Genomic DNA, 20,859 nt, shown 5'->3' on the forward strand with positions numbered 1-20,859 from the left:
TGGCAGAAACTTTCACCTGATGGGAAGAACAAGAATTTGGCCACCTACAACAAACAGTTTGGACAAACAGTGAATGCTGGTTTTCAGGGGAAAGTGGAATTTAAAGATGCTGGACTGCAGAACTGCTCCATAGTTATCAGGAAGGTGGTGGATCAGGATGAAGGCTGCTATCTCTGTTTGTTTAACACGTATCCTGATGGTTCTCTGACAGGCAGAACCTGCCTCCAACTCTATGGTGAGCTCCTTTCTTCACTTTTGAAGACATATTTGTGGTGAATTACAGTTTTAACTTGTTTCACATTGATGGCAGTTAGAAATGATGACTGTTAAATTGTCTGCTTGACGTCATTTTGCCATGAAATGCAAATACTTGACATCACTAAAAGTATGTTGTACATACTCTGCATTTCACACATTTTGCATCTAACTGTCATAAAAGCTGATTTTTATTATATCTCAAATGTAAGAAGACATTCCTCAGTTTGTGAAATGAAATGTACTGTAAGGCATAAAAATGAAAGATGCTGCCCTATTGTGTATTTTGTGCACAGGAAACAGAAACAACTTATGTCACAATGACCAAGAACCCAAAGATTTCTTAAAATGCTTGTTTTAGTCGGTCTAAAGCCCAAATATATTTGATTTATAATGTTATAAAACAGCAACTTGCTCCATGTGATATTTTTTAATGTCTTTGTGAAACAGTATTTCTTTAATGTTTTGTCTTTGCAGAGCTGCATGAACCCATTCTACAAATCAGAGAATCAAACTCTACTGAAGAGACAGTTGTGTCCTGCTCGGCCACAGGTCGTCCTGCTCCCACAGTAACTCTGAATGTCCCACAACAAGACCTCTACTTCTCTCACAACAGCACAGTCAGTGTCACCAACACCAACGGTACAGTCACCGTCACCACTACAGCTGTGCTGTCTGGTTTCCATGGAAACGACACACAGGTTGGATGTACAGCACGACTGCTCTCAGTCCCTGAAATTCAGGTGTTTAAGAAGATTCCTGCAGTGAAACCATCACCAACTGATGGTGAGAAACACTTTCAAAACCGCATATATAAATTGATTATCACTTTATGATTCTGATTGGATTTCATTTTTCAGATTTTGATGAGGAATCTGGATCCAATAAGAGTAAGTTAATCTTAAAGTTGTCTCAAGTTTCACATTTCATCCAAATTCACATTTAAACTGTAGTTGCTTTATGAATGTTTAGTGTTTTATATCACATTTTTTCCTCTTTTTCTCATAGATTTCACTTTGATCGTTACATTGATCACAGCAGATAACAGTGATTCAGTGAATATTCACATGGTCTCCTGTCACTAACATCCACTTCCCATTTGATAGTTGCATTATGAATGTTGTTTCATATGACAAATGTTCCTCTTTTTCTCAGTTTCCACTGTGATCGTTGTGTTTGTGGTGTTGGCCTGTGGTTGTGTTGCTGCAGTCATCGATGTCCTGCTTAAACGAAAATATAACAACAGGTAAGTCTTTCAGTCAATATCTATTGTAATACTTGTGTCTGAGTTAATATTGAAATGAATGTTTGTTCAGCTTTAACTTTTCTTAAATCCTTCAGTTTGTCACACAGGGACTCAGAGATGAATTTACGCCCAGAGCAACAATTACAAACATTTATGAGTAACACACTTTCATACTATCATCATTCACTTGCATATATTTATCATGTATTCCTAATTATTTCTGATCAGCCTCCATCCTGTTGTGTATTGTCACTTATTTTGATTCTCACTAACTTGCCTCTTTGTCAAATCAGTATTATTTTTGTAGCCCAAAGTTGCAAATTTGTCTCAGAGAGTTTTACAATCAGTACAAAACATGTTTATTCACATTAAGAGGATACACAGACAGGTGTGTTGCAGCTGCAGGTGTTAGAAACATGATTGGTCATCCAGCCAATCTCAGCCATTTGAGTAACCCACCAGGCCAGGGAAGAGTAAAGTTTGAAGTACAGTAATGTTAGGTTTGTGCATTCAGAAACTTCTGTTACTGACCGCTGGCTGTGATAACATATTAGGGAATGACAGGTATTTAACTAGTTAGTAATGTAGAATTTTCTTTTGTAACTTTGTCTTATTATCTGATGTGTCAGCTCAGCTAACATTAGTCATTGAACAAACATGGGAAAAGCTATCCTAAATGCAAGCCAGGAGGCAAAATTAATTTGTAAAGTCACTTCTCTTGTGGTTTTTAAATAGTCATAGACAAAGACAAAGATGAAATTACACTGAATGTAAATAGTGAATGTGTATGATTCCTGTAAGATTCTGGTTTTCTGTAAAACTATGAGCATTTAATTTATTTTTTCTTGATTATATATTAAATATTTCTGAACATGAATACTTTCTCATAATCTTCATTTCTCATCAAGCAGTGGTTTTGTTGCTTCCTCTTAACTTGGCGTTAGATTTTTTTGTGTTGAGTTAAAAAGAAATTTATAACAGGAACTGTGTTGACGTTTTCACATCAACCTAAAGTTCACACACAGCTTAAACCCCATATTTCTTTTCCTCCATACAGGTCTAACAGCTGTGATACAAACACAGCAGACTGTGATGACAATTCTGCCTTGTGACTCCACCACGTATTTTGTAAATTCTTGTTGTTTTACACCAATTTATTCTTGCATACATCCATATTTTTCAAAAAATTTAAATAGATTCTGGTTTTGTTCTTTGCACTATTCTCTGCTGCTCATTTCCTTCTTTTTTATTTTTTGTCACACAAACCTAGTAGCAGCAGAGATGAATTTACAGATCATTGAATGTAAAAAAAATAACGTGCAACAAAATAAAGAAACCATCAGAAGGAAGCTCCAATCTAGTAATTTTCAAGATTGACATTTATTGATAGATCCTCAGATACATGTTAGACTTTGTGTGACATGAAACATTTTTCTTCTTCCTCTGTGATTTTTGGAAAGTGTTGGTTAAAATTGGTATTACTGCTGCTAGTGCCACTGCTATTATGTCTTCTAAAGCTAATGAAGACAACAATAAAGGAGCTATCAAACCTTCATTTTCTTCATAATGTCATTTATTCCCAACTGTGCCTCAATGTCTGCTGCAGATTTTTTCATAAGCAATTTAACAACATGGCCACTGGAGGTCGCTGTTTATACAGATTTACTGTGGAAGTGTTGAGACATGAAGTTACTAAATCCAGGATAGTCTATGTCAGAGCCATACAGAGATGTATACAACTGAATATGTGGCATTTTCATACAGTGTGGAAAAGTTTTCTTCTGTTCTCTGAAGCTAGTTGGTTACATTTGCCTCATTTACAGTCATTTACATAATACTTTCACTAATTACCCTTCTGAGCTTGTCTGCATAATGCTGACAACATAGCAGGAAGAGCATGATAGTCATACATTTCAAATATTGCCAATATTGACACTGAAATGTATATTCATCCAGTATGTGCAGTAAATGTATTGTTATAGCCCACAGGTAGGTATACACAGCAAAAGTCAGTAACTTCAATGTGTGATTGTGCTAGTAATGCAGATTTATCTTCTTTATAGATGAGAAAAGTACCCTGCTGTCCACACTCATCCACATATTTATGACAGTTGGACATTTAAGCCAAATAACACTTTCAGTTATTTAGTTATTTAGTTATTTAGCACTCAGCAGTGGAGGAGCTTCATGAACACTACTCTGCACTGTTTTGCCTTTTCTCCTTTTTCACCTGCTGAGAAGAATTTTTGGTGTTCAGACACCTCAACTCACCAGTGTGGTGAAATGACAAACAGCAACATTTTGATCCAAAAAATAAAAAATGAAAAGGCTCATTTACATTGATCAATCATCACATCTCTGTTAAGCAGCTGATGAACTCGACACAAGATGACAAAAATTAGTGTTTTAAGTCTGTTTCCATTTGTTTAATGATTTGATGAATAATTACCACCAATGCACATACACAGAGTATAAAAATATTATAAAATGTATCAATTTAATGTTGTGATAAACTATCATTTTCATTTTTTAATTGTAGATTGTTTTGATCTGTCAATAATTAATCCTCCTCATTCTTTATGCAAATTCTGCGTTTTAAATGCTCATTGAACATCATATCTTATGCTTCAAAGTTTGTTTTTTTTCTTCGTAGTGGCTAATTAAAAATAGATTTGAACAGATGAAAGAAAACAAGAACACCACAATAAGAAACAGATGAGAGCCAGAAAGCCCTCAGAAGGTCACACACACATAAGAAGGGGGCCTGACTTGTTGTGGCCTTGCAGACTGCAGACGGAAACTTGCTGCTTAATAAAATCATGTCAGTGTTTCTCATCTGTCACATCAGGTATCAGTATTACTGTAGCCTACAATTCATTACTTTATTATGATTTACCTGCAACAGAAACATTTACATCTCCAACATCGTATTACTCATAAATCCTTTCATCAAAATAGCATATAGGAAAGGATTATGCATATTTAACATATATAAATGTTTGTGTTTTCAGCCTCTCACATCATATACAACAAAATATAAAAAAGGAAGAAAACTGAATTGGCCTCTATAGTTTTGAATAATACTGTAGTTAACTTAGGTTGTAGTTTCTTGTGAAGGCTGTGACAACTAATCAAAGACTGATGGGTTTTACCTGATCTGAACTGTTGCCGCTGACAGACAGAGCTGATCGTTCTCAGCTGGTCTTGATTGCTGAGATGACGAACTGGTAAATGAGAGCCGAGCGGGCGGGAATGTGTTTACTATGGGAGGCTGGTTAGCTGGGGGAAAGACTGTCTGAAGGAGGGTTATGTCATAGCTTCACCAGTCCTATCCTCGGTCCACTAAGAACACGCTGTTGTCTATATTCTCCGTACATCGTTGTAAGTGTGTGTTGTTCGCAGATCTCTGACACCGGCACAGATAAATGTATTGGGTACATTTTAAACTGCCGGAGCTTTTTAACATTACTTTAACTATAAAGTGTCACAAACGCTGTCCAAGGTGCTGATTCTGCGACGGCCATGATTGCTGGAGCTGTCCAGGGAATTTCGTGTTTGTCTCCTCTTCATCACTCATTGTCGCAGGTGTCTACAACAAAAAGCGAAAGAAACAGATGTCACCGTTATTCCGCCTGACTGGATCGTTTCTTTACATCGTGGGACTCACAGACGCTGTTTTATATTACATTTTAGAAACAAATGTGTATGTTTCTGTTTCATATATAGACCTATATTTATTCTGGTAATAACTTTTTTTCTGCTGAAATTGAAAGCACCGTGGAGGATATTTTTTTTTAACTCTAACTCAAAGTGAATGTTTTGAGAAGAAATATTGAATCCTGCTGATTTATTCTTGTTTTCCACATTCAAAGTGTGACAGGTGAATGTTTCTTGCTGGTGACAATCTTTATTTACAGTAAACTAAGACAAAAAAGCAACATGTGTAATTTATTAGAAATTTAATTAATATAAATAAGTGTCTCGAAAACAGCTACGTGTTCTTTGCCTGTTTTCAACATCTGTGTTCATCACAACCAACCAGCCAAACATTTATGAGTTAACATGAAGCTTAAAGTGACACAAATTATTTTTCACTTTTAACATCACTGTTCAGTCTCTATAATAAAGTTCAGTGCTTTACCTGCAGCCTGTCCTACTTTCAAAAGCAAAACTATATTTGCAGAAATAAATCATATTTTACAACACTTTACAACACTGTATGAAAATGCCAAATATTCAGTTGTATACATCTCTATATGGCTCTGACATAGACTATCCTGGATTTAGTTACTTCATGTCTCAACACTTCCACAGTAAATCTGTATAAACAGCGACCTCCAGCGGCCATGTTGTGCAATTGCTTATGAAAAAATCTGCAGCAGACATTGATGCACAGTTGAATGAATGACATTATGAAGAAAATGAAGGTTTTAAAAGGTCCTTTATTGTTGTCTTCATTGGCAGTAGAAGATATAATAGCAGTGGCGGCAGTTGCAGTAAACAAGTACTTCGTATTGAAACTACAGTCTTGTTGGTTGTTTATGACTAAACAGAATTCTAACTACAGAAGATGGTGGTTCTGGTTTCTCCCCTTTTGGATCTCTTTTGTGAGGTGTCCATCGACTGATCTGCTCGTTCTCATGCTTTATTAAAGGGGTTCTGGACCTTCAGATAAAAACAAGACATGAGTCAATTTCCACTCACATTATTACAATACATCACTTTCTGGAGAGGAAATTAATGATAAATATGTACAAATGGATAATAATGAAATTGTCTTACTCATAAGATCTCCTCAGCATCCCTGTGTGACAGAATGAAGGATTTAAGAACATTTATATATTATTTATTTATAGGTGTTGTCTGTATAGATTCTTTAAGCTCTGTGTTTCCTCTTAATGTCAATAGATTATTACCTGTGAGACACTGGTATCACAACAAGACAGATATTGAGTTGAAAGTTGAAATGACCTGTTCTTATGTTTATGACTGAGGAGGACAGTGACGACTACAGCAACACAAACAACGACCACTGCTGTGATCAATACAAAGATCAAAGTGAAATCTATGAGAAAAAGAGGAAAAAATGTGATATGAAACACTAAACATTCATAAAGCAAGTACAGTTTAAATGTGAATTTTGATGAAATGTGAAACTTGAGACAACTTTAAGGTTAACTTACTCTTATTGGATCCAGATTCCTCATCAAAATCTGAAAAATGAAATCCAATCAGAATCATAAAGTGATAATCAATTTATAAATCTGTGGTTTTGGAAGTGTTTCTCACCATCAGCAGATGATGGTTTCACTGCAGGAATCATCTTAAACACTTGAATTTCAGGGACTGAAAGCAGTCGTGCTGCACATCCAATCTGTGCACCGTTTCCATGGAAACCAGACAGCACAGCTGTAGTGGTGATGGTGACTGTACCATTGGTGTTGGTGACACTGACTGTGCTGTTGTGAGAGAAGTAGAGGTCTTGTTGTGGGACATTCAGAGTTACTGTGGGAGCAGGACGACCTGTGGTCGAGCAGGACACAACTGTCTCTTCAGTAGAGTTTGATTCTCTGATTTGTAGAATGGGTTCATGCAGCTCTGCAAAGAGAACAAAAAATATCACATGGAGCAAGTTGCTGTTTTATAACATTATAAATCAAATATATTTGGGCTTTAGACTAAATAAAACAAGCATTTTAAGAAATCTTTGGGTTCTTCGTCATTGTGACATAAGTTGTTTCTGTTTCCTGTGCACAAAATACACAATAGGGCAGCATCTCTCATTTTTATGCCTTAAAGTACATTTCATTTCACAAATTGAGAAATTTGATGCAATTATTTAATTTAAATATCATGACTATCATGTCTTATATATGTGTTATATTTGTGAAGAAAATTAACTTTTATGACAGTTGGATGCAAAATGTGCGAAATGCAGAGTATGTCCAACATGCTTTTAGAGGTTTGAAATATTTGCATTTCATGGCAAAATGACATCAAGCAGACAATTTAACAGCCATCATTTCTAACTGCCATCAATGTTAAACAAGCTAAAATATAATTCACCACAAATATGTCTTCAAAAGTGAAGAAAGGAGCTCACCATAGAGTTGGAGGCAGGATCTGCCTGTCAGAGAACCATCAGTAAACATGATAAACACACAGAGATAGCAGCCTTCATCCTGCTCCATCACCTTCCTGATAACTATGGAGCAGTTCTGCAGTCCAGCATCTTTAAACTCCACTTTCTCCTGAAAACCAGCATTCACTGTTTGTCCAAAGTGTTTGTTGTAGGAGACAAGATTCTTCTTCTTCCCCTCAGGTGAAAGTTTCTGCCATGTGACCTGAAGAACATCTCTAGACTGCATGAGCTGACAGCTGAGATGGACATCTTCTCCTACTGCTGCCATCACAGTCTGCTGTGTTTGTATCACAGCTGTTAGACCTGCATGGAGGAAAAGAAATATGGGGTTTAAGCTGTGTGTGAACTTTAGGTTGATGTGAACATTTCAACACAATTTCTGTTATAAATTGATACTTAACTGCTCAAATTGATTTATAATGTAATAGTGAAACTGCAACTCAGTGACAAAATATTATTTATTTCACCAAATATAGTTTTGCTTTTCAAAGTAGGACAGGCTGCAGGTAAAGTACTAAACTTTATTATAGAGACTGAACAGTGATGATAAAAGTGAAAAAAGTGAGTCACTTTAAACTTCATGTTAACTCATAAATGTGTTGCTGGTTGGTTGTGATGAACACAGATGTTGAAAACAGGCAAAGAACACGTAGCTGTTTCCGAGAATAAATGACTTGTAAAAGTACAGACTACTGTAACATCTCTCTCTTACCTTTTGAAAAAAAGTCCAAAACAAAAAAGATTTTCATGACTGCAGCTTGTGTCATCATCGCTGTAAGTTTCAACTCAATTATACTGATCTCTGTTGATATCAATGTATTAGAATAACTATAGGCCTATATATGAAACAGTAACATACACTGATTTGTTTCTAAAATGTACTATAAAACATCGTATTACGTCTCTGAGTCCCACGACGTAAAGAAACGATCCAGTCAGGCGGAATAACGGAAACATGAAGTTTCTTTCTTTTTTTTGTATTTGCGGAACACCCGCAAATACAAATGGTTGTTGTTATGCTATTTCGATGCTTCCTCCCATGCGTCAACACCCGCCTTCAGCGAGGTGAAAGTGGCCAATCAGATTGTAAGGGGCACTGGCCCTAGGCCTATAAAAGCGCGCATGGTTCACACAATTATTCCTAGACACCGTTGGACTCAGAGACGTAATACCATGTTTAATATTACATTTTAAACACAAATCAGTGTATGTTACTGTTTCATATGTACACCCATATTTATTCAGCCTGGTTGTCAGAATAAAACGTTGGCATTGTACGTTTCAACACGTGTAATACGTATCAAATCAACATTTCTTAAGTGACGTAGTTCACATGAGATCTATATGAGCTGACTTTTTTTATTAAGAGGAGGAGGAGTCGGTGGATGCTGGATGGTATCGAAGTTTCTTGGCAGAAAGTTGAAAGTTGGAAATCAGCAGAGAGCACGGTTAATTTAAATTTGAACCCAAATCATGATCTTTCCTTAACCCTAACCAAGTGGTCTTTGTGCTTAAACCTAACCAGACCTTAACCACAACGTTGCCACACCATAAAACATCATTATTCAATGGATAATGGCCAACATTGAAACGCTGACATTCAACGTATCCATGGTTTGCAGAAACGTTCGATGCCAATGTTTTCTTTGGCGATTGGATTGATTTTGATTTTCTAGTGATAACTTTTCATTACATTGATACCAACAGAGATCAGCATGATTGAGATGAAGCCTGATGACACAAACTGCAGTTATGACAATCTTTTTTGTTTTGGGAGTCTTTCCAAAAGGTAAGAGAGAGATGTTACAGTAGTCTGTACTTTTACAGAAGTCATTTTTTACTACTGAAATTGAAAGCATCTTGGAGGATTCCTGCATCTTTTAACTCTAAACCAAAGTGAATATTTTGAGAAGAAACGTATTAAATCCTGTTGATTCATTCTTGTTTTCCACGTTCAGTTTTTATTTACAGCAAACTAAGACAAAAAAGCAACGTGTAATTTATTAGAAATGTAATTACGATAAATGAGTCTGTCTCAACAGCCACGTGTTCAACACGTGTTCATCAAACCAACCAAAAGTTCACACACACACACACACACACACACACACACACACCCCTTTTTTTTTTTTTTTTTTTTTTTTTAAACTCCATGCAGGTCTAACAGCTGTGACACAAACACAGCAGACTGTGATGGCAGCAGTAGGAGAAGATGTCAATTTTGGCTGTCAGCTCATGCAGTCTAGAGATGTTCTTCAGGTCACATGGCAGAAACTTTCACCTGAGGGGGAGAAGAAGAATCTTGGCAGCTACAACAAATACTTTGGACAAAGAGTGAATCCTGGTTTTCAGGGGAAAGTGGAGTTTAAAGATGCTGGACTGCAGAACTGCTCCATAGTTATCAGGAAGGTGATGGAGCAGGATGAAGGCTGCTATCTCTGTTTGTTTAACACGTATCCTGATGGTTCTCTGACAGGCAGAACCTGCCTCCAACTCTATGGTGAGCTCCTTTCTTCACTTTTGAAGACATATTCGTGGTGAATTACAGTTTTAACTTGTTTCACATTGATGGCAATTAGAAATGATGGCTGTTAAATTGTCTGTTAATTATTTCAAATTCATTTTCCTCAATTTGTGAAATGAAATATTATCTATGGCACGGAAAGTGACACATGTTGCTCCAAGTATATTCGATTTATAATGTTATAAAACAGAGGAAATCAGCAAACTAGTTGATTTTTTTAAACAACTTGCTCCATGTGATATTTTTAAAAAAAGATTTTCATGACTGCAGCTTGTTGCTCATTGCTGCAAGTTTCAACTCAATTATACTGATCTCTGTTGGTATCAATGTAAAAAAAAGTTCTCACTAGACTAAATATAGGCCTATATATGAAACAGTAACATACACTGATTTGTCTCTAAAATGTAATATAAAACAGCGTCTCTGAGTCCCACGATGTAAAGAAACGATCCAGTCAGGCGGAATAACGGAAACATGACATCTGTTTCTTTCGCTTTTTGTTGCAGACACCTGCGACAATAGGTGCATCTCAAGTCTCTTACATTACATCCACGTTTCCCTCACTTGCGTCTTTTCCACCGTGGATGCAAGGAGAGACGCAAGGAAACCAAGCGAGGAGAGAGGAAACGAGGAAATTTGTTTTAAGGGACATGAGACGTCCTCTCCTCTGAAGCGTCATGTGAAGGAGGAGGAGAGAGGAGCTCGGTGCATCATTGGAAGTCCGCCCTCATCCTCTCGATAAACTCATGCCCCTGAGTGCGGTCTTAAAGCGTGAGAGTATGCAAATCAAAAAGCGGAAGAAACGGATGTTACCATCATTCTGGCACTCAGGGACGTAAAGCGCTGCTTTATATTACATTTTAGAAACAAATCAGTGTATGATTATGTTTCATATGTAGATCTATATTTATTCTAGTGATAACTTTTTATTTTAACATTGATACCATCAGAGATCAGTATAGTTGACTTGAAACTTGAGGCAAAAATGACACAAGCTGCAGTCATGACGATCTTTTTTGTTCTGGGAGTCTTTCCAAAAGGTAAGAGAGAGATGTTACAGTCGTCTGTGTACCTACAGTCTTTTTTCTGCTGATATTGAAAGCACCGTGGTGTTTCCTGTATGTTTTAACTCTAACCCAAAGTGAATATTATCAGAAGAAATATTGAATCCTGCTGATTTATTCTGGTTTTCCCACATTCAAAGTGCGACAGGTGAATGTTTCTTGCCGGTGACATTTTTTTATTTACAGCAAACTACGACAAAAAAGCAACAGGTGTAATTTATTAGAAATGTAACAAAGATAAACAGCTTGAGGCCCTCTCAGGAACAGTTGTCTCTAATTTCAACATCTGTGTTCACAACAACCAGCAACACATTTATGAGTAACATGAAGTTTAAAGTGACTCAAACTCTTTTTTCACTTTTAACATCACTGTTCAGTCTCTATAATAAAGTTTAGTGCTTTACCTGCAGCCTGTCCTACTTTGAAAAGCAAAACTATATTTGGTGAAATAAATCATATTTTATCACTGAATTGCAGTTTCACCATTACATTATAAATCATTTTGAGCAGTTAAATATCAATGTATAACAGAAATTGTGTTGAAATGTTCACATCAACCTAAAGTTCACACACAGCTTAAACCCCATATTTCTTTTCCTCCATGCAGGTCTAACAGCTGTGATACAAACACAGCAGACTGTGATGGCAGCAGTAGGAGAAGATGTCCATCTCAGCTGTCAGCTCATGGAGTCTAAAGATGTTCTTCAGGTCACATGGCAGAAACTTTCACCTGATGGGAAGAAGAAGGATATTGGCAGCTACAACAAATACTTTGGACAAACAGTGAATCCTGGTTTTCTTGGGAAAGTGGAGTTTAAAGATGCTGGACTGCAGAACTGCTCCATAGTTATCAGGAAGGTGATGGAGCAGGATGAAGGCTGCTATCTCTTTGTTTAACACGTATCCTGATGGTTCTCTGACAGGCAGAACCTGCCTCCAACTCTATGGTGAGCTCCTTTCTTCACTTTTGAAGACAAATTTGTGGTGAATTACAGTTTTAACTTGTTTCACATTGATGGCAGTTAGAAATGATGGCTGTTAAATTGTCTGTTAATTATTTCAAATTCATTTTCCTCAATTTGTGAAATGAAATATTATCTATGGCACGGAAAGTGACACATGTTGCTCCAAGTATATTCGATTTATAATGTTATAAAACAGAGGAAATCAGCAAACTAGTTGATTTTTTTAAACAACTTGCTCCATGTGATATTTTTAAAAAAAGATTTTCATGACTGCAGCTTGTTGCTCATTGCTGCAAGTTTCAACTCAATTATACTGATCTCTGTTGGTATCAATGTAAAAAAAAGTTCTCACTAGAATCAATATAGGCCTATATATGAAACAGTAACATACACTGATTTGTTTCTAAAATGTAATATAAAACAGCGTCTCTGAGTCCCACGATGTAAAGAAACGATCCAGTCAGGCGGAATAACGGAAACATGACATCTGTTTCTTTCGCTTTTTGTTGCAGACACCTGCGACAATAGGTGCATCTCAAGTCTCTTACATTACATCCACGTTTCCCTCACTTGCGTCTTTTCCACCGTGGATGCAAGGAGAGACGCAAGGAAACCAAGCGAGGAGAGAGGAAACGAGGAAATTTGTTTTAAGGGACATGAGACGTCCTCTCCTCTGAAGCGTCATGTGAAGGAGGAGGAGAGAGGAGCTCGGTGCATCATGGGAAGTCCGCCCTCATCCTCTCGATAAACTCATGCCCCTGAGTGCGGTCTTAAAGCGTGAGAGTATGCAAATCAAAAAGCGGAAGAAACGGATGTTACCATCATTCTGGCACTCAGGGACGTAAAGCGCTGCTTTATATTACATTTTAGAAACAAATCAGTGTATGTTTATGTTTCATATGTAGACCTATATTTATTCTAGTGATAACTTTTTATTTTAACATTGATACCATCAGAGATCAGTATAGTTGACTTGAAACTTGAGGCAAAAATGACACAAGCTGCAGTCATGACGATCTTTTTTGTTTTGGGAGTCTTTCCAAAAGGTAAGAGAGAGATGTTACAGTCGTCTGTGTACCTACAGTCTTTTTTCTGCTGATATTGAAAGCACCGTGGTGTTTCCTGTATGTTTTAACTCTAACCCAAAGTGAATATTATCAGAAGAAATATTGAATCCTGCTGATTTATTCTGGTTTTCCCACATTCAAAGTGCGACGTGAATGTTTCTTGCTGGTGACAATTTTTTTATTTACAGCAAACTAAGACAAAAAAGCAACAGGTGTAATTTATTAGAAATGTAACAAAGATAAACAGCTTGAGGCCCTCTCAGGAACAGTTGTCTCTAATTTCAACATCTGTGTTCACAACAACCAGCAACACATTTATGAGTAACATGAAGTTTAAAGTGACTCAAACTCTTTTTTTACTTTTAACATCACTGTTCAGTCTCTATAATAAAGTTTAGTACTTTACCTGCAGCCTGTCCTACTTTGAAAAGCAAAACTATATTTGCTGAAATAAATCATATTTTATCACTGAGTTGCAGTTTCACCATTACATTATAAATCATTTTGAGCAGTTAAGTATCAATTTATAACAGAAATTGTGTTGAAATGTTCACATCAACCTAAAGTTCACACACAGCTTAAACCCCATATTTCTTTTCCTCCATGCAGGTCTAACAGCTGTGATACAAACACAGCAGACTGTGATGGCAGCAGTAGGAGAAGATGTCCATCTCAGCTGTCAGCTCATGCAGTCTAGAGATGTTACTCAAGTCACATGGATGAAACTTTCACCTGACGGGAAGAAGGATATTGGCAGCTACAACAAATCATTGGGACAAACAGTGAATCCTGGTTTTGAGGGGAAAGTGGAGTTTAAAGATGCTGGACTGCAGAACTGCTCCATAGTTATCAGGAAGGTGATGGAGCAGGATGAAGGCTGCTATCTCTGTTTGTTTAACACGTTTCCTGATGGTTATCTGACAGGCAGAACCTGCCTCCAACTCTATGGTGAGAACTAGACCTGAAACTTCATTATCGATTAATCTGTTGATTATTTTCTCAATTTATCGTTTTCTCTATCAAAAAATTTAGTTTAATATCAGATATATTCACATTAATGAAGTTGGGACCAGTGGATTTTTTGGCATTTCTGCTGAAATGGATTGATTAATTACTAATTGGTGCAGCTGTAAGGACCTTTCTGCATTATTAAACATATTTCCATAAGCGTCAAACTGGATTATGTAATTCCAGCGTTAAACACGTTCACCCTGGAGAATTATCATGTCAAAGCTGATGTCTTTGTAAGAAATGAATTCATGTTAAACATTTCTTTAATGTTTTGTCTTTGCAGAGCTGCATGAACCCATTCTACAAATCAGAGAATCAAACTCTACTGAAGAGACAGTTGTGTCCTGCTCGGCCACAGGTCGTCCTGCTCCCACAGTAACTCTGAATGTCCCACAACAAGACCTCTACTTCTCTCACAACAGCACGGTCAGTGTCACCAACACCAACGGTACAGTCACCGTCACCACTACAGCTGTGCTGTCTGGTTTCCATGGAAACGGTGCACAGGTTGGATGTGCAGCACGACTGCTCTCAGTCCCTGAAATTCAGGTGTTTATGACGATTCCTGCTGATGGTGAGAAACACTTCCAAATCATCAGAATTATAAATTGATTATCATTTTATGATTTTGATATTTAGTTTTCTTTCTTCAGGTTTTGATGATGAATCTGGATCTGATAAGAGTAAGTTAAACTTAAAGTTGTCTCAAGTCAAAATTCACATTTAAACTGTAGTTGCTTTATGAATGTTTAGTGTTTCATATCACATTTTTTCCTCTTTTTCTCATAGTTTTCACTTTGATCATTGTATTGATCTCAGCAGTGGTCGTTGTTTGTGTTGCTGTAGTCGTCACTGTCCTGCTCAGACGTAAACATAAGAACAGGTAATTTCAACTTTCAACTCAATATCTGCCTTGTTGTGATACCAGTGTCTCACAGTTAATATGGTAATAATTTATTGACATTAAGAGGAAACACAGAGTTTAAAGAATCTATACAGACAACACCTATAAATAAATAATATATAAATGTTCTTAAATCCTTCATTCTGTCACACAGGGATGCTGAGGTGATGGAGATGACACAAGAACCAATCAAAGACCCTGATGAGTAAGACAATTTCATAATTATTCACATAACTATTATTAATTTATTTTTCAGAAAATTATTTAATCTGTCCTCTCTCTATTTTAGTATTTAAGTTCCTTTCTGTCTCTATATCTCTCTAACTAATGTGTTATTTATACATGAAGCTGATTCTGATGCACTTTACTCTTCATGGTCCATTGTGTACTCATAGTCAGCCTGTTTATCCACATAACTGTTAACTGTCAGAGTCATTCAGTGATAGAAATATGTATGATGTATTGTAATAATGTGAGTGGAAACTGACTCATGTCTCGGTTTTATCTGACGATGCAAAATACCTTTAATGGAGAAGGTGAACCAGCAGATCAGGTGACAGACATCTCAGAAGAAAAATCCACAAGGAGAGAAACCAAAACCACCATTTTTCCACAGTCAAAAGTCTATTTAGTGACAAATAACCTAAAAGACTGTATTTTCAGTCCAAAGTCAGTCGAACTTGAACAAAGCTATGGCAAATAGGAAAGGATTATGCATATTTAACATATATAAATGTTTGTTTTTTCAGCCTCTCACATCATATACAACAAAATATAAAAAAGGAAGAAAACCGAATCGGCCTCTATAGTATCGATGAGCAAAATCCCACACCAGCCTCTTTAAGTTCAGATCCTTTGGGAGGGATCTTTCAGCACTTGCGACACTCACAGGTAGAATAAGAAATTGTTTAAAAGTGCGCCGGAAATAGTTTATGGGGGACACTAATGCACGTCTAAATGAGATGACTTGTTCTGGAAAACCCGCAGATAAAAGTCAACTCCAACAGCGAACCTGCATCGATGCTGACTTACTGAGGACCTGCAACGCCTGTTGTGTTCGTCATGGAGGCGCTGCGTACAAATGTTAAGTTCCGTGCGACAACCTGTACAAACATTTACTAGTAAACTGCTCAAACTAACACAGACATTTAATATTGCCACGCAGATGTTAAAAACTTAAAGGTTACATTGTATTTAGATCAAATACACCATTCTCTAGTCTAGAAAACAGTAGACGTGTTTATTTGATTGTAACGTTGCATATTTACAGGGAATGTTGCTAAAAACAAGCCGCGTATAAACATAAGAATGCAAAAGGAAAAGATGTTTACAAAGAAAAGAAATGCAACCAAAGAGTCTTGGGAGTAAATCTGGTATTATTATATATGTATGTGTAGTATTGTATATGATGAAATCTACCTATATGTTTGAAATTAGTGTCATTTTTTATTTCAACAAAACTGGTTTGGACAGGAAGTTTAATTTATTTCCATGGAACATTAATACATTTTAAAAAGTTTGACAGTCCCTTTGTGTATCCTTCATATCTCCAGAGACAACGAAGTTCACAACCTCTGGTTATTATATCCGAGTTAGTGACTACAAATGTATAAAGGAAAAGGTAAACACATTTATTATTTCAGGAGGAAAACATTCATTAATGTTTGTGCACAAATGTAATTACCACAGATAAATTCTATTAATGCACAACAGGCTTTCAGTAATACTTGCAGTGTTACTGTACCATTGTATTGCCATTTACATGTGAAATTTAGCAAATAACAATAAAACTCGGGATATTTGATGTAAATAATGACGCTAGAAGGAAAACGTTTTTGAATTGCATCATGGCGTGGTCTTTAAAAATTGATTTTTTTCAATGGCATCTCTGAAAAATGGCTCACCGCCACTTGTGCAAAAGGATCACTATGCAAGGAGTGTAGTGATGTGGTCTGTACCCAAGAAATGTATTTTTGTATTTTTGATAACAAAAAGATGACACACAAAAAAACATCTACACCTTCTGGAAGATCTCCCTCTCTCATCTTGCAACAGCTGGATGATGGCAAACGTTGCCGCTCCCGACCATTGACTGTATATAGATTTATTATAAGTATATAAATATTTATATACAGTCAAAGATCCCCACAGATGCTGATTGGAAACCATGGTGACGAAGAGTTACGACAGTTCCTGTTTCCGCCGGAGAGAGTGAAGTTCGTCCCAAAGCTTGCCGCTGTATTTATACCCTAAACCTTAATGAAGGGAACTTCATTCAGCTGTGAGTGTGACTACAAACAGAGTGCACGCCGTGATGAAGTGGGAGTGGGTGGGGGCTACCTTGGAAAAGGCCCATAATCAATGATTTTGGAGAGTTCTGTGTGTGCGCCTTTGCTAAAGCCACGGAAATTGTGGATTTTTTGTGGACCGATATTGCTGCTGAAATGTGATGGAAAAACAGAAAAGACGTTTCATTTATCTGACCTTTAGTGTGGTTTTTAAAGGACTTTCCGCAAATCTAAAAACGAAAGAAACAGATGTTAACGTTATTCAGCCGGACTGGATTGTTTCTTTACTTCGTAGGACTCGAAGACGTAATACCCTGTTTTATATTACATTTTAGAAACAAATCAGTGTATGTTACTGTTTAATATGTAAACCTATATTTATTCTAGTGAGAACTTTTTTTACATCGATACCAACAGAGATCAATATAATTGAGTTGAAACTTAAGACAATGATGACACAAGCTGCAGTCATGACGGCTTTTTTATTTTGGGAGTCTTTCCAAAAGGTAATAGAGAGATGTTACAGTAGTCTGTGCTTTTACAGAAGTCATTTTTTCTGCTGAAATTCCTGTGACTTTAAACTCCACCAAGTATTTTGTAATATATTTCTGAAAAATTGTTTTACAGCAATTTTTTGTTTCCTCATCAATTTTTTTTTGTAAAATGGATATAATTTTTGTTTTTATTCCTTGCTCTGTTTATAGCTGCTTCTTTTTTTGTTTTTCCATTTTTGTACAGTCTTAATGATGTCAAATATAAAATTACAGGAGAAACCTTAATGTGAATATTTGCACTGTTCCCGTCTTAAAGTTATGTTCAACAAAATAAACAAACCCTTCCTATTTGAAATGAAGTTTTTCTGTAAACCTAGGAGAAGGTCTCTGGGGTAGATCGGGGATACAAGTTAAATTTGAATTTTTTTCAGATTATGAAGGCACCAATCACAATCTGCTGGGTTACGCGAAAAATAAAATCTAATTTCTTTCTCAGTTTCTCAGCACATTACAAGAAGACGCTTCACAAACACCAGCCTCAAAATTACCATTGATTTGATTGGACACCTCTCTGGCTCAGTGTTTTTCATGGTTTGATAAAAGACAATGTTCAGCTGCTGTGCCAGGCGTGCGTAAAATGCGCACAGCCCCTGGCTATGGGTATTCACAGGTACTCAAAGGAAAAAAATCTTACATACCATCATTTGTGGACTGACATTTCAGAAGCACATAGGTAAGAATCAGACATTAATCTACATGAATCCTTATGTGTATTTGGAGAGCTCTGTGTGTGCACTTTTGCCAACTAAAGTCACGGACACTGTGGATTTTGCGCTTAAAATTTTTTACGGACTGATATTGCTGCTGCAATGTCTCGTGCGTCTTACACGCATCCATGACCTTTATCGTGGTGTTGAAGGTCAACAACGAAAGAAACCTGACGTCAGCCTGACTAGATGGTTTCTTTACATCGTGGGACTCAGAGACGTAATACGATGTTTATATTACATTTTGGAAACAAATCAGTGTATGTTACCGTTTCATATGTAAATCTATATTTATTCTAGTGATAACTTTTTATTTTAAAATTGATACCAACAGAGATCAGTATAGTTGAGTAGAAACTTGAGGCAAAAATGACACAAGCTGCAGTCATGACAATCTTTTTTGTTTTAGGAATCTTTCCAAAAGGTAAGAGAGAGATGTTACAGTAGTCTGTGTACGTAGTCTTTTTTTCTGCTGATATTGAAAGCACCGTGATGTTTCCTGTGTATTTTTAACTCTAACTCAAAATGAACGTTTTGAGAAGAAATATTGAATCCTGCTGATTTATTCTTGTTTTCCACATTCAAAGTGCGACAGGTGAATGTTTCTTGCTGGTGACATTTTTTTTTATTTACAGCAAACTAAGACAAAAAAGCAATGTGTAATTTATTAGAAATGTAATTACGATAAATGAGTTTGTCTCAAAAACAGCCACGTGTTCTTCAACACGTGTTCATCGCAATCAACCATATTTATGAGTCAGCATGAAGCTTAATGTGACTCAAACTCTTTTTCACATTTAACATCACAGTTCAGTCTCTATAATACAGTTTAGTACTTTACCTGCAGCCTGTCCTACTTTGAAAAGCAAAACTATATTTGCTGAAATAAATCATATTTTACCACTGAGATGCAGTTTCACCATTACATTATAAATCATTTTGAGCAGTTAAGTATTAATTTATAACAGAAATTGTGTTGAAATGTTCACATCAACCTAAAGTTCACACACAGCTTAAACCCCATATTTCTTTTCCTCCATGCAGGTCTAACAGCTGTGATACAAACACAGCAGACTGTGATGGCAGCAGTAGGAGAAGATGTCCATCTCAGCTGTCAGCTCATGGAGTCTAGAGATGTTCTTCAGGTCACATGGCAGAAACTTTCACCTGATGGGAAGAAGAACAATCTTGCCACCTTCAACAAATACTTCGGGCAAACAGTGAATGCTGGTTTTCAGGGGAAAGTTGAGATTAAAGATGCTGGACTGCAGAACTGCTCCATAGTTATCAAGAACGTGATGGAGCAGGATGAAGGCTGCTATCTCTGTTTGTTTAACACGTATCCTGATGGTTCTCTGACAGGCACAACCTGCCTCCAACTCTATGGTGAGGACTAGACCTGAAACGTATTTTCGTTGTTGATGCCAATTTGGCTGAAATTAATCAACTAACTGGTGCAGTTGTAAGGACCTTTCTGCATTGTTACAGACATTTCCATAATCATCAAATTGAATTCTGTATTTCCATTCTCACATGCAAATAGATGGCAGATTGAAATTATGTTTGTCTGTTTGTCATTTATTCACACAATAAAATGCAAAAAGTGCACACACACACAAAAAAAAAACAGTGCTTGTGTGCATTTATATTCATGTACAGTGTTTTCATATTGAGCTACAACAATTAATCAATCAGCAGAAAACTGAAACAGCATGAAAGTGACAGATGCTCCATCACCAGTAGCAGGTGATTCTTTCTAGGCCAAACAAACTAACATACTGGACACAAAGTATCATGTCAAAGCTGATGTCTTTGTAAGAAATGAATTCATGTGAAACAGTATTTAATGTTTTGTCTTTGCAGAGCTGCATGAACCCATTCTACAAATCAGAGAATCAAACTCTACTGAAGAGACAGTTGTGTCCTGCTCGGCCACAGGTCGTCCTGCTCCCACAGTAACTCTGAATGTCCAACAACAAGACCTCTACTTCTCTCACAACAACACAGTCAGTGTCACCAACACCAACGGTACAGTCACCATCACCACTACAGCTGTGCTGAATGGTTTCCATGAAAATGGTGCACAAGTTGGATGTGTAGCACGACTGCTCTCAGTCCCTGAAATTCAGGTG

At 36.8% G+C, this 20,859-nt stretch overlaps 4 protein-coding genes across 4 annotated transcripts in view; 3 read left to right on the top strand and 1 right to left on the bottom strand.

Annotated features, from left to right (window-relative positions):
- Nucleotides 1-5,070: 5,070 nt before the first annotated feature.
- LOC122976625 (OX-2 membrane glycoprotein-like) lies at nt 5,071-8,007 on the bottom strand (the record flags this gene model as incomplete). The annotated part of the gene is made up of 3 exons (XM_044345206.1): nt 5,071-5,090; nt 6,791-7,099; nt 7,605-8,007. Coding segments are annotated over 3 exons (732 nt in total), but the record flags the coding sequence as incomplete, so codon positions are not given.
- A 785-nt stretch (nt 8,008-8,792) lies between these two features.
- Nucleotides 8,793-12,128, top strand: LOC122976626 (nectin-4-like). Its single transcript, XM_044345207.1, has 4 exons — nt 8,793-8,808; nt 9,351-9,432; nt 9,802-10,143; nt 11,839-12,128. The coding sequence occupies exons 2-4, from the start codon at nt 9,378-9,380 to the stop codon at nt 12,126-12,128; spliced, it is 687 nt and encodes a 228-aa protein (XP_044201142.1). The 5' UTR covers nt 8,793-8,808; nt 9,351-9,377.
- A 1,854-nt stretch (nt 12,129-13,982) lies between these two features.
- LOC122976627 (OX-2 membrane glycoprotein-like) lies at nt 13,983-15,387 on the top strand. Its single transcript, XM_044345208.1, has 4 exons — nt 13,983-14,211; nt 14,558-14,848; nt 15,064-15,157; nt 15,333-15,387. The coding sequence occupies exons 1-4, from the start codon at nt 13,983-13,985 to the stop codon at nt 15,385-15,387; spliced, it is 669 nt and encodes a 222-aa protein (XP_044201143.1).
- A 4,312-nt stretch (nt 15,388-19,699) lies between these two features.
- The window catches only part of LOC122976342 (OX-2 membrane glycoprotein-like), a 51,004-nt gene continuing 49,844 nt past the window's right edge, over nt 19,700-20,859 (top strand). Inside the window, exon 1 of the mRNA XM_044344778.1 lies at nt 19,700-20,113. Coding sequence (XP_044200713.1) covers nt 19,807-20,113 — 307 coding nt within the window. The 5' untranslated portion in view covers nt 19,700-19,806. The remainder of the gene's footprint in view (nt 20,114-20,859) is intronic.

Source organism: Thunnus albacares, chromosome 24, assembly GCF_914725855.1.
Source record: "Thunnus albacares chromosome 24, fThuAlb1.1, whole genome shotgun sequence".
Taxonomy (NCBI): domain Eukaryota; kingdom Metazoa; phylum Chordata; class Actinopteri; order Scombriformes; family Scombridae; genus Thunnus; species Thunnus albacares.